Here is a 14,342-nt window from a genome sequence, read left to right as displayed (position 1 = left end):
TCTCAATCTCAACTTTATCCACGATGTGGAGGTGCCGGTGTTGGAGTGGGGTGGACAAGGTCAGAAATCACTCGACACCAGGTTATGGTCCAACAGGTTTATTTGAAGTCACAAGCTTGAGGAGGGCTGCCTCTTTATCGGATAAATTTTATCCAGCTCAATCAATAAACTCTGTCGCCTTAGATCACATTAAGGCACATCAATCCCCTGAGCCTGACCAAGCCCATCCTCGGATGTTGTGGGAGTCGAGGGAAGAAATTGCAGAGGCCCTTGCAGAGGTATTTGATTTGTCTTTAGCCACTGATGAAGTTCCTGAAGTCTGGATGGGGCTAATGTTGTTCCATTGTTTAACAAAGGAAGCAAAGACAAGCCAAGGAGCTACAGGCCCGTGAGCCTGACATCACTGGTAGGCAAGTTATTGGAGAGAATACTGAGGGACAGGATCAACCAATATCTGGATAGTCAAGGCCTGATTAGGGAGAGTCAGAATGGATTTGTGTGTGGAAAGTTACGTCTGACAAATCTTTTAGAGATTTTCAAGGATGTAACCAAAAGGGTGGATGAGGATAGGTCAGTGGGTGTTGATTATCTGGACTTTAGTAAGGCCTTTGACAAGGTTCTGCGAGGCAGGCTAGTCATGAAGGTTCGGTTGGATGGGATCCAGGGAGAGCTGGTCAACTGGATTCAAACTTGGCTCGAAGGTAGGAAGCAGTGGGTGATGGTTGAAGGTTGTTTCTCAGATTGGAGGCCTGTGGTGTGACAAAGGGGTCGGTGCAGGAACTTTGTTATTGATAGAATTGATCTGGATGTGGATGTACAAGGCATGATTAATACGTTTGCAGATGACACAAAATTAGGAAGTATCATTGACAGCAAGGAATTTTATCAAACTTACAGAGGGATCTTGATCAGATGGGGAAGTGGGCTGAGGATCGGCAAATGCAATTCAGTACAGATAAGTGTGAGGTTTTTTGGAAAGTCAAGCCAAGGCAGGACTTCGACAGTAAATGGTAAGGCCCTGAGGAGTGTTGTGGGACAGAGGGACCGAGGAATACAAGAACATAGTTAGTTGAAAGTGGTGTCTCAGGCGGACAGGGTGGTGAAGAAGGCATTTAGCATGCTGGCCTTCATCGATCGAGCCACTGAGGAAGGGAATTGGGACGATATGTTACAGTTATTCAAGTGGTTGGTGAGGCTGCACTGGAAATATTGTGTACAGTTTCGGACACCCTGTTAGTAGGAAAGACATAGCTAAACTGGAAAGTGTACAATGAAGATTTACGACAATGTGGCCAGGGCCAGTTGGCCTGAGTTACAGGGAGAGGTTGGCCAGGATAGAACTTTATTTCTTGGAATGTAGGTGAATGAGGGGGTGACTTTATTGAGGTGTATAAAATCATGAGAGGCATAAATAGGGTGAATGCACATGGACTTTTTCCCCAGGGATGGGGAATTGAAAACTAGAGGGCATAGGTTTAAGGTGAGAGGGGAAAGATTTAAGAAGGACCTGAGGGGAAACTTCTTCACACAGAGAGTGGTGCGTAAATGGAATGGGCTGCCAGAGAACGTGGTTCAGGCAGGTACAACAGCTACATTTAAAAAACATTTGGATAGTTACATGGACGGGAAGGGTTTAGAGGGATACGGACCAAATGCAGGCAATTGGAACGAGCTGAGTGGGCACCGTAGTCAGCACGGACCAGTTTGGGCTGAAGGGCCTGTTTCCATGCTATATTACTCAATGACTCTATGACTAAGTTGTTTCTGCATTCTGGACTCAAGGCACGACTACGATTGAGGTTGCAGTGAGATCCTGTGAAAGGATTTGGTTGCGAAGTGAGACAGTTGCTGATTACATTCAGGAACAGAGGAAACCCTCATCTCTGTGACTATCAGATGGCATTGAGGGAATGACCCTCATGCTGGGAAGGTAGGTCAAATGATTTGAAACTCTGAAGCACAACTAAAAAGAAATAAAGATGGAAAGGGGATGTATGAGAGAAAACCAAGAAAAATGATATTAAAACACACAGTGTAAGCTTCCACAGTGACATAAAAATGAAGAGAGTTGGGGAAATAAGTGTCGATCTCTTAGAGGCTCAGGCTGGGAATTGACAATGGAAAAAATGACATGGTAGAGATTTGAAACCAACAATTTGGATCTCTATTAATGCAACAAATTCAAAGAAACCTCCCCAAGATAAAGAGGAAGTGAAGAAGCAGGAGCAAAGAAAGAACTCAAAACAACCAAGAGAGACAGTAGGAACTGCCAATGCTGGAGAATCTGAGATAACAAGGTGTGGAGCTGGATGAACACAGCAGGCTAAGCAGCATCAGAGGAACAGGAAAGCTGATGTTTTGGGTCTGGATCCTTCCTCAGAAATCTTTACACCTTTGTTATTAAAAACAACCAAGATGGTGAGAGACAAAGTAATGCGACTAACGGGTCCATCCACTCCCTACAAAGGACTGAGGGGAGATGCCACTTTGCAACCCCTGGACCTGATGGCCTGCATTCTACTGTTCAAAAGCAAACAGCTGCAGAGAAAGTGAATGTATTGCTTGTAACTTTCAAAACTTCCCAAGGTTCCTGTTCCGCAAGGGTCTCAATATATGACAAAACCTCAAATGTGACTACTATCCAAGACAGGAGGGAACATTAGACAGACATGTCCAGGTAAGTTTGTCTCAGGCTGAGAATGTAATAGCAGGACACTTACAAAATCGAATGACAAGATGACAGAGTCACCATGGTTTAGTGAAAGGAAAATTGTGTTTGACAAACTAAATAGATTTCTTTGAAGTTGTAAACAGTGGATAAAAGGGAAACAGTCGGTTGGATTTCCAATAGACATTCAATTCTGTGCCACGAGCGGGACCCGATGAGCTCAATGTTTAAATGGCTAGTCTGTTGTTCAAACCAAACTGGGCAGTTCAGGTTTGATAATAAAGTGTGGAGCTGGGTGAACACAGCAGGCCTAGCAGCATCTCAGGAGCACAAAAGCTAGCATTTCAGGCCTCGACCGTTCATCAGAGAGGGGCATGGGGTGTGGGTTCCGGAATAAATAGGGAGAGAGGGGAAGGCGGACCGAAGATGGAGAGAAAAGAAGACAGGTGGAGAGGAGAGTATAGCTGGGGAGGTAGGGAGGTGATAGGTCAGTCCAGTGAAGACGGACAGGTCAAGGAGGTGGGATGAGGTTAATCGGTAGGAAATGGAGGTGCGATTTGGGGTGGGAAGAAGGGATGGGTGAGAGGAAGAACAGGTTAGGGAGGCAGAGACAGGCTGGACTGGTTTTGGGTTGCAGTGGGTGGGGCGGAAGAGCTGGGATGGTTGTGTGGTGCAGTGTGGGGAGGGGACGAACTGGGCTGGTTTTGGGATGCGGTGGGGGAAGGGGAGATTTTGAAGCTGGTGAAGTCCACATTGATACCATTGGGCTGCAGGGTTCCCAAGCGGAATATGAGTTGCTGTTCCTGCAACCTTCGGGTGGCGTCATTGTGGCACTGTAGGAGGCCCATGATGGACATGTCGTCTGAGGAATGGGAGGGGGAGTCGAAATGGTTCGCGACTGGGAGGTGCAGTTGTTTATTGCGAACCGAGCAGAAGTGTTCTGCAAAGAGGTCCCCAAGCCTCCGCTTGGTTTCCCCAATGTAGAGGAAGCCACACCGGGTACAGTGGATGCAGTATACCACATTGGCAGATGTGCAGGTGAATCTCTGCTTAATGTGGAATGTCATCTTGGGGCCTGGGATAGGGGTGAGGGCAGAGGTGTGGGGGCAAGTGTAGCATTTTCTGCGGTTGCAGGGGAAGGTCCCGGGTGTGGTGGGGTTGGAGTTCAGGTTTGATTCTCATTTCTTTCTGAGGTCTGCCTGTGTCCTGTTTCCCAGCCATTTCCCTGATGATGGAAGGCAAAGACAAAGGAAAGCCATCACTCAAAAAAAATCCAACCTTAAGTCTTTTGGGAGAATTTGATCAATCGGTGTGCTTGAGTGTAAATTGAGAAAAGATTTTTAAGTTTTTACTATCTTTATGACAATCAGAAAACACCTTAACCGATGTGAGCTATTCCCTACATGACATGGATCACTGTGTTCACAATGCAACATATTGATTCCGAGCTATTTCAGGACAAGCTTATTCATGAGGGTTTATTTCCTGATGGCAGAAGCCACAGCTCATAGAGTCTTACAGAACATAACAGGCCCTTCGGCCCATCAAGTCTACACCCACAATAACTACCACTAAACATGCACTCATTCCAATTTCCTGCACTTGTCCCATTAACTGAAATGTTATGATATTTCAAATGTTCGTCCAAATATTCTTTAAAGATTTTAAGGTTTCCGATCTCCGCTACCCTCCCCAGCAGTGCATTCTAGATTCCCAGCACCAGCTGAGTCAATACATTTTTTCGCAAATCACCTCTGAATCTCCTGCCCTTTACCCCAACCCTGTGCCTCCTCACGAAAAGGGAGCAGCTATTTCCTATTCATCCTGTCGATACACCTCGTCATCTTATGGACCATGTCCCCCCTCAGCCTTCTCCACTCAAAAGTAAACAATCCAAGCCTATCTAGTCTCTCTTTGTTGAAAAATTAGTGTAATATGTTGTGTTTGTCTATTTTGCATATTTTGCAGGGTGTATGTTTTGGAGTGTTAAGAGGAGCTGGGAAGCAAAAACTAGGAGCATTCAGCAGCCTGGTTGGCTACTACCTGATTGGGTTCCCAGTCGGGATCCCTCTGATGTTTGCTGCAAAATGTGGCATATTTGGTAGGAATTTACATTGTTGTTTTTCTTGTTCTTTATCAATAATTATCACCATCCATCCGCTCCGTTATAAAGGACTGAGGATATAGTCCACCTTGCAATCTGTAGCAGAGAGTGAAGTCGGGTGGAAGTTCACCCACTGGGGTATGATGTGCGTCTAACTGGCCCTGTCTGGTTTTGGGGCCACTACCTATCAATATGCACTCTGTACCATTCGATAAAGTACCCTAATCCCATGGTCATTTCTCATCTCTGACCAGAGACACAGGAATAATGGCAGGAGGTAAGCTGAGACAAAGTTCTCGTGCAAATTCCACATTTCAAACATGGGTTATTGGATAATAACCAGGCGAGGGAACACGACGGAATTCTCCACTTCCTGAATCAAAGGGCACTGAGGCCAAAGGTGAATATGCAGTATCTTGCAGAGTGGCATCAGCCATCTGATAAATGTGAAAAGATTTCAATAAGATGAAGAAGTGGAATGAACACAGGACAGTGCTGTCCCCATTTTCACTGCACTGTTGTTATTTTACAGGTCTGTGGTATGGAATGCTCACTTCTGTGATTGGACAGTTAGTTTTCTTTCTGATAGTGTTTTACAGATTCAACTGGAATGAAGCATGCAGCGAGGTAAGAACCGATCATAGAGCACATTTGTTGCGTCATGTTTTGACTCATTTTAAAACAGTCTTCCTTTCCCCTTGTTTCCTTCATGCCATGTGTGTTCCCAGTTGACACATACCACACTGAAAAAATCTCACATATTTTACCTCTTATGATATTGCTTGAAGATGGAATCAGTCTACCCAGAATTCATTTGACAGGACTGTGTCCCTAAAGCTAACAAAACAGAGTTCGTGCTATTCAAAAAGAATAAAACAAAGTAAGCTTTATTAAGTTAATATAACAGCTTCAAATGAAATGCTGGAAGCTCAGTTTGGCAATGTAATTTGTCTCCCCCCACCCCCCGCCGAACCCCTCACCCCCCCAAAGATTTTTCTATTCTTCCAAAATCTTGAACATTCATTCACCTTTCCTTGGACAAATTCAATGGCATGTTCTTGCCATCTGGAATTTACTTTAATTTGACATGACATTCCAACTATTCCTGGAGATGCAGATTTCATGGGGATCCTGCCATTAAAACGTGGCTTCAGTTTTTTTTTGTGAACCTCATAATTGGGGTCTCTTCAAGTCCTGGATTTCAAGATACATTTCCTGTTTTTATCCCAGATTGCTTCTATAACTTCTCTTCAGCTTCTTCAAGTGGGCAATTCAAGTTGATTGCTTTCTGCCACAAGACTCAGTGAGGGGCATTGCAGAGGCTCCCCCCATCAGTCAGGGGTGGCACGATAGCTCAGTGGTTAGCACTGTTGTCTCACAGTGCCAGGGATCCAGGTTCAATTCCATCCTCAGGTGACTGTCTATGTGGAATTGTGTATTCTCCCTGTGTCTGTGTGGGTTTGCTCCGGGTGCTCCGATTTCCTCCCACAATCCAAAAGAAAATGTGCAGGCTAGGTGGATTGGCCGTGCTAAATTGCCTGTAGTGTTCCGGGATGTGTAGATTGGGGGCTGGGTCTGGGTGGGACACTCTGAGAGTTGGTGTGGACTTGTTGGGCTGAAGGCCCTGTTTCCACACTTTAGGGATGCGATTCCATTCTAAAGTGTAAGCTAGCGCAGAGCTTAAAGGTGAATTTCCCTCATGAAATACATACTGAACAATTTGCTTCTATCAGCATTTATACCAAGAACACTCTAAAAAAGTCTTGACCCAGAAACATTATCTCTTCAGCAACATGATATCTTTGTGATGTCTTTGAATGATAATGTGACTAATAACTTTACCATCATTGTAATCCTTTCCTTCTGAAAGTCAAAATGTATAATATACATTTCCAATGGATGAAATTTGTCTCTCTCCAATCTCCTTCACTCCATTATAGTCTTGGAAATGGGTCATTTATTATTTATGCATTTTCTCCAATAACACTTTCAGATGAAGTTCAATGTTAACTGTAGTTAATGCCAAGCTTGTTCGAACTGTATTTAATTCAGGGATGCCCAGTTTTCTACAGCTTGTAATTTAGAGTCACACAGCACGGAAACAGATCCTTTGGCCCAATTTGTTCATGCTGACCAAGTTTCCCAACCTAATCTGGTCCCATTTCCCGCGTTTGTTCCATTTGCTCGAAACCTTTCCTGTTCATGAATCTGTCCAAATGCCTCTTCCACGTTGTAATTGTACGACATCTACACTTCCTTTGGCAGCTAGTTCCATCTGCACATCACATCAAAGGTTGCTTCTCAGGTCCCTTTAAAATCTTACCCCTCTCACCTTAAATCTATACTCTCTGGTTTTGGACTCTCCTACCCTTGGGAAAAGACCTTAGCTCTTCACTTATCTGCACCCATCATAATTTTATAAGCGTCCAGAAGATCACCCCTTAGCCACTGAGGCTCCAAGGAAAGAAGCCCCAGCCTATCCATCCTCTCCCTATAACTCAAACCCTCCAATCCTGGCAACATCCTTGAAAATCTTTTCTCTACCCTTACTATTTTGACAACGTCCTTCCTACGGCAGGGTGACCAGAATTGCACGCAGTATTCCAAACGTGGCCTCATCGATCTCCTACAGTCAATGCTTTGACCAATGAAAACAAGTGTGCCAAATGCCTTCTTCATTATCCAGTCAATCTGCAATGTCACTTTCAGGGAACTATGAACCTGCATCCTTATGTCCCTGTGTTCAACCACACACCCCAGGACTTTACCATTAACTGTATACGTCCTGCCCTAGTTTGCCTTACCAAAATGCAACCCTCTCATTTAACTAAATTGAACTCCACCTGCAACTTCTCAGCCCATTGGCTCATCTGATCAAGATTTCTTTGTAGTGTTAGGGGGATAACCATCTTCTCTGTTCACTACATCACCAATTTTGATACCATCTGCAAACTTACTAACTGTGCCTCCTATATTTTCATCCAAATCGTAGGCATGAATGACAAACAACAGTGGACCCAGCACTAATCCTTGTGGCACACTGCTGGCTCCAGTCTTCTACCACCAAACTGGTTTTGTATTCACTTGGGGCTATGTCTCCCAGTATCCCGTGTGACCTTACCTTATATGAACCAGTTTACCATGCAGGGCCATGTCGAAGACCTTGATAAAGTCCATGTAGACAATATTTACCACTGTGCTGTCATCAATCTTGTTGGTAACCTCTTCAAAAAGCACAATAGAGTTTGTGAGACGTGGTCTCCCACACACAAAGCCCTGCTGACTATCCATAATCAGCCCTTGCCTTTCCAAATGCATGGGCAACCTTCCCCTCAGAATCCATTCCAACAACTTACCCACCACTGATGTTAGGCTCACTGATCTTTAGTTCCCTTGCTCCCATTGCAACTTTTCTTAAGTAATGGAAGAACATGAGCCACCCTCCAGTCTTCCGGCAGTTCATCTGTGGTTATCGAAGATATAAATATCTCAAATAACAAGGGCCTCCTCAAACTCTTCGCTAGATTCCCACAAATTTCTGGGATACACTTGATCAGGTCCAGAGGATTTATCTCCCTTTATTCATTTAAGATTTCCAGAGCCTCCTCTTCTGTAATGTACTTTTTCCAAGACATCACCATTTATTTCCTCAATTTCCCTCGCGTCCGTGTCTTTCTCCACACTGAAGTTACACTCAAGAACATATGTATTGTGAACTAGTCAGACAGAACAGCAATCTGCCAGGAAAGTTGAGCTCTTCGATGTTTGGTGGTATCACCAACAGTAATAGTTCACAAGTGCCACTTTTTAAAAAGCAGTAAATGATGGAATGGGGGCTGCATTGTACTGGAGGTGTGACCTCTGTTCTGCCCTTCCACAGTTTCCCAGAATCATAGAATTATTATGGGACTGAAGGAGGCCATTCGGCTCACTTAGTCTGAGCTGGCTCTTCAAATGTGCCATTCTTGTAATTTGTTCTCGCACTCTCTTCGATGTGTTCACATCCTTCCTCTGGTGTGGCAATTAGAGCGATACACGATACTCCAGCTGAGCTCGAATCGCGACCAACATCACCTCCTTGTTCTTGTAATGAAGCTGAGAACACTGACTGTTTTATTAACTGATCTCTCCACCTTCAATGATCTGTACGCCGGTACACACAAGTGCCTCTGCTCCTGCGCGCCTGTATCCTATTTTTCCTGTAGTCTTCCAATGTTTCTCCAGCAAAATGTATCAACTCACACTTTTCAGCATTGTGCCTCATCTGCCAGCTATCCCCCCACTCCACCAACTTGTCATTGCCCTTTTAGAGTTCTGCACTCACAGTTCTGCTCAAGCAACACTCCTATCCCTCCTCATCCATGATTTTCTTTGTGTTTTGCTTCCAGGCTCTGGTTAATGCGGGTGTGGTGAAGAACGTGGACACCTCCCACAGTGCCTCTGGTTGTCAAACCCAGTACAGGTCAACAGGTGAAATAAAAGTTGTGCTGTCTTTCAATCATTACCCGGTTAACAAATAAGAGTGGAGTAAAAAAACTGCTCTGGTACCTCGCTATTACATTATTGCAACTTGACAATTAGTTCATATAATTACCATCACTAAAAATGTGAAAAAAAGACATGTATGTGTGTACAAAGTCAGAGGTCACATTACACCAGGTTATTAACCAACAGGCTTATGTGAAATCACAAGCTTTCCCCTTTGCCTGGTGACGAAGGAGCAGGGCTCCGAAAGCTTGTCATTTCAAATAAATCTGTTGGAATATCACATGCTGTTGTGTGACCTCTGACGTTGTACACCTCAGTCCCATATTAGCACCTCCACATCATTTATGTACAGCTTGATCTATTGTTAAATTCTAGATTAAAGTGGCCTCTGAGCCAATTTGAAAGGCCACACTGTGAGGAGACAATGGGGAACACTTTTTATCCTGAAATAATCAGAAGCTAGTAGTCTGAGTGTTAAAGTGGTTCCTGTATTTTTGACACAATTCTCCTACATGTAGATCATGTGGTATTGGGAATGACTGGGAGTCATGGAGGAGATTATTGGTCTGATCACCAGCCCACCTCTAAACAATGCAATCAATAGGAATCATTATGTGATCATTTCAACGTGATTTTCCTTTCCAGATGTGGACACGAGAAACAGGGCAGTGAATCCAATTCCTAATGTTTGTCAGTCAGAAATACAAACAGAGGAGGACCGGGTGATGGATACATCTTCCACTGCGGACACTGGAGTTACCTCAGTCGGAGAAATCCTGTCCACAAAACAACTGATCATTCGCCGTGGCCTAGCCTTCCTCTCAGGGCCCGTGATCCTGGCCATTGGACTGACCGTACACTTCATTCTCTCAAAGGACATGTAGACCCCAGTGACCAATGGAGAGACTGAGCACAGTTACTCACCACAACAGGAATAGAGAGAGTGTGACCAAAGGACAACCCGCAGCCAACATTCACACAAATCCTTTACTACTGATCAACTCCAATTGACTCCCAAATATACCATAAAGAAAATAATTACTAACAATGACCAACTGTGAACAGATGTTTAACCGTCTCATGAAAGATTGTCACTTCATTTGGATATTTGGAGAATAAAGGACCATGTTTCTATTCTGAGCCTGAGTGAGTTAGCTCCCATTTTGAAACCGGGGAATGTATATTTTGCACTGGAGAGCAAAGCGCTGGCTTTGTGTCAGAATCCATGTCCCACCTTCTCCGTCTCACTGCCTGCTTATGTGTGGTCAGCAAGCCTGGCCCTCTCATGGCGCTGATACAACAGAAGGCAGACAGTCGGGGGCGAGCAGCTCTTAGGGTCATCAGCAAGATGCCAAATCTCACCGTCTTATAGTTTCAGGTCAAAAATAAGCGAGGATACACATCCTGTTGCTCCACAAGTCACTCCCCTCGATCAGATATAGAATCAGTGTTGATGCAGCACTGAGGGTAAACAGGACACAGAATATATCTGCTTATGGGGGAGCTTCACAGACACTGAGAGTGACTTGCTTGTAGCAGCAAGGCTAAATTTAAGGATGTTCAAGAGTTATAAATTGAAGTAGTGGAGATATCTCAGAGGATTATAGCAATGTGAAAATGACCATTGGAAGTATTTAAGGTATTGAACAACTGGGAGCCAATGTAGATCAGTCAGTACAGGGGTGATGGATAAATGGAATTTGGTGTGAGGGTGTGGGCAACTATATTGCATTGAATTTATGTTCATGATTGGTGGAATATTGGGGATCCAGATGTAACAAAGGAATAGATGTGGGTTTTTGCTGCAGAAAGGCTGAGGCAGTGACTGTGTGTGGCCAATGTTACAGATGTGGATATACCTGCCTTAGTGATGGTGTGGATATGTATTGCAGGCAGTTTTCCTTGGTTGTGAAGCCCCATGCTGCTGTCATTGAGAAGGATGGAGTTGGTGGAGAGGCAACCCATACTGTGGTTAGGACTTTCAAGGTTTAACTTGGGGAAATTTCAACTCTTCCAGTATTGGATGAGAAGCAATCTGATCATTTAGAGAAAATGCCGTGGCCTTGTGAGAGAAGGGCAAGGTAGTGACATTAGGGAGATGAATGTGCGGCCCAAAGACTCATGTGGGAGAAATGGTTTCCAAGAGGCCATAAGACATAGGAGTGGAAGTAAGGCCATTTGGCCCATCAAGTCCACTCCACCATTTAAATCATGGCTGATAGGCATTTCAACTCCACTTCACTGCACTCTCCCCGTAGCCCTAATTCCTTGTGAAATCAAGAATTTGTCGATCTCTGCCTTGAAGGCATCTAACATCCCATTTCCAGTTTATTAGGCCCTGGCAGCAGTACAAAGGAAAGCGAGCCTGTACCATCGGGTCAAATTTCATCACCTGCCATATAACTAGAGCAACAGAGAGAAGGGGCAGCAGCCTCATAAAGTGTGTGAGAGAGAGTCGGGTCTAAGCTTTTGTAACAGTGGTACAGAATGTGACTGAAAATATGCACGGGTTTGCAGATACAGAATTTAGCATTTGATGATTGCCAATCATTGCCCTTGTCTGACAAGTACAAGATTCCTGCTCCCGGTCAAAGTGCCCTCAAAGCTGTGCAGCTATGTGGTCATTCCAAAGACCCACACATGCTAATCGGAATGCCTTCACCTCCGGGTCCAGATGTTGCTGCTGTGCACTGACCCAGAAGAAATAGATATTTGATGGGACATAGCTCCCAGTGTAGGTGGGTGCATGGGCTGCAGGAGAATGTACAAAACTGACCATAGCACAGTGGGTCCTGGGCACCATTCCATGGGGAGAGGTGGAAGTTGATGTGAAACAAGAAATGCAGTAATAGATATACAGCATGACTCCAGGAGTAGACGTTGTTATTTGCAGCAAAGGTAGAGTCCCAAAGGCTGTGTTGCTGACCTGGTGCTGAAGTTTAGCTCATCCCTTCTGGGCTGGAGAGGAATTTTGTTTGGGAGAGGAAGGATTCAGTTGTTGTAGTCCACGTAGATGCCAATGACAGACGTAGGACTGGGAAAGAGGCTCTGCTGAGGGAGTATGAATGGCTGATTTAAATTGGAAAGCAGGTTATTCCCACAAGGGTAATGATCTCAGGATTACTGCCTGAGTCCTGTGCAATTTGGCGTGGAACAAATAATGTTAAGAAGGTGAACGTGGGGTTCACAGATTGCTGAGGGGGAAATGGGAATCAATTCACAGGACACAGGACATTGTGTGCAGCACAGGGCGATACAATCTCACATTTTTCAGCCCTCAGTTGAGTCAAAGTGAACTGCTACCAGTCGGGGACAACAAAATGTGAGGCTGGATGAACACAGCAGGCCAAGCAGCATCTTAGGAGCACAAAAGCTGACGTTTCGGGCCCAGACCCTTCATCAGAGAGATTGTTGTCTTGGATTCTCCAGCATCTGCAGTTCCCATTATCTCTGCTACCAGTCGGGGGTCCCTACTGTTATCCCAGTTGAGAAGGCGCTTAGAATCGACTGCAGGTCTTCATGACCCCCTCCTGTTAACAAAACCATGCTGACTGTTAGTGATTCCTGTTACCAGATTAATTCTGTCCTTCAGAATTACTTCCGATCATTTTCCCCGCTGAGGTTAGACTGACTGGCTTGTAATTTCCTGTTTATCCTTTTCTGCCTGAATACTGGTACCACACCGGCTGTCCTCCAGTCCTCCAGCACCTCTCCTTTGGCTATCACTATCCTATTACTCTTACATTTGTCTGAAATTTGCCTAAATAGCTGCTCTTCTATTTCTTGCGGACTGTTAGGACACCAATAGTAACTCCCCAACAGCATGATGGCGCTTCTTTGGTTTTTAAGTTCTATCCAGACGGAGCTTCTAAGATGGCATCCTCCTTACAGCTGTAATTGATTCCCAGATCAAAACTGTAACATTTCCTCCTCCTTTACCTCTTCCTTATCTCACCTGAAGATCTGAACACTGAGCTGCCAATTGGGCCTCCTCTCAACCATGTCTTGGTGATAGCAATGTTTTACTCAGAGACTTAAATTCATCTGTTTTGTTTGTCCACTTCTCCTTGCATTAAAGCAACATCCAACCCTGCCAAATCTCATGTACCTTAACTGGCCTGTAATTTTGATGCCTTCTCTGGCCTGTATGAAATCCTCCAACTATGATAGGAAATGTTTGGAGGGATATGGACCAGGAACAAGCAAATGGGACTTGTTTAGTTTGGGATTACGTTCGGCATGGACTGGTTGGACCGAAGGGTCTGTTTCCACACTATATGACTCTATGGCTCTGTGTCATACAGTCATGGAGTCATAGAGATATACAGCACGGAAACAGGCTCTTCGGTCCAACTCATTCATGACACAAATATCCTAAATTAATCTAGTCCCACTTGTCAACATTTGGCCCATATCCCGATACCCATCCAGATGCATTTTAAATGCTGTAATTGTACCAGGCCCAACCACTTCCCCTGGCAGCATATTCCACACAAGCGACACCATCTGCATGATAAAGCTGCCCCTTAGATCCCTTTCAAATCTTTACCCTCTCATCTCAAACTATTGCCCCCTAGTTTTGGGCTTCCCCCACCCCAGGGAAAAGGCCTAGGCTGTTCAATCTATTCACGCCCCTTGTGATTTTATCAATGAGAAGCATTTTGATCATCTGTTGCTATGTGACCACATCATATTCTATTCCTTCACTAAACATGTATCTAATCAGGGAAATTGTTGGACAACAGTCTTGGCCGGACAATCATTTGGGAATTTTTCCTTTTCAAGAAAATTTGTCATGCCACTTGTGTGTTTGAGGCTTTTAAATGAGAGGTTCAGTTTCAAAAAATTTGGGCATAAGAAGGGCTGAGAAAACATTTGCATTCTGTGTCGCTCTTTGTATCTTGGCCGTGATACAAGGAATCTTTCATATTCTTCTGTGCACAGTGTTTGGCTTGAAGCAATTCTCAAAAGATTTGCTTTGTAGTTCTTGAAAATGTTTAAATTTGTTTCACCGCGAAAGCTGTCACTTCACTCCAGTTAGATTTCAGGGTGTTATGTTAGTATTCTTTCATTTAGTTATTG

General features: G+C 44.5%; 1 protein-coding gene across 2 annotated transcripts in view; it reads left to right on the top strand.

Moving 5' to 3' along the window:
• LOC132211032 (multidrug and toxin extrusion protein 1-like) overlaps nucleotides 1-10,616 on the top strand; it is a 49,808-nt gene extending 39,192 nt beyond the window's left edge. For both annotated transcript variants that reach the window (XM_059655450.1, XM_059655449.1), the window contains 4 exons: nucleotides 4,637-4,769; nucleotides 5,305-5,399; nucleotides 9,161-9,242; nucleotides 9,906-10,616. In XM_059655450.1, the coding sequence (XP_059511433.1) occupies nucleotides 4,637-4,769; nucleotides 5,305-5,399; nucleotides 9,161-9,242; nucleotides 9,906-10,144 (549 nt within the window). In that variant the 3' untranslated portion in view covers nucleotides 10,145-10,616. The remainder of the gene's footprint in view (nucleotides 1-4,636; nucleotides 4,770-5,304; nucleotides 5,400-9,160; nucleotides 9,243-9,905) is intronic.
• The last annotated feature ends 3,726 nt before the right edge of the window (nucleotides 10,617-14,342 follow it).

The sequence above is a fragment of the Stegostoma tigrinum genome, chromosome 27 (genome assembly GCF_030684315.1).
Source record: "Stegostoma tigrinum isolate sSteTig4 chromosome 27, sSteTig4.hap1, whole genome shotgun sequence".
NCBI classification, from domain to species: Eukaryota; Metazoa; Chordata; class Chondrichthyes; order Orectolobiformes; family Stegostomatidae; genus Stegostoma; species Stegostoma tigrinum.
Note: the sequence above shows the minus strand (reverse complement) of the source record. Positions and strands in the feature narration are given on the sequence as shown.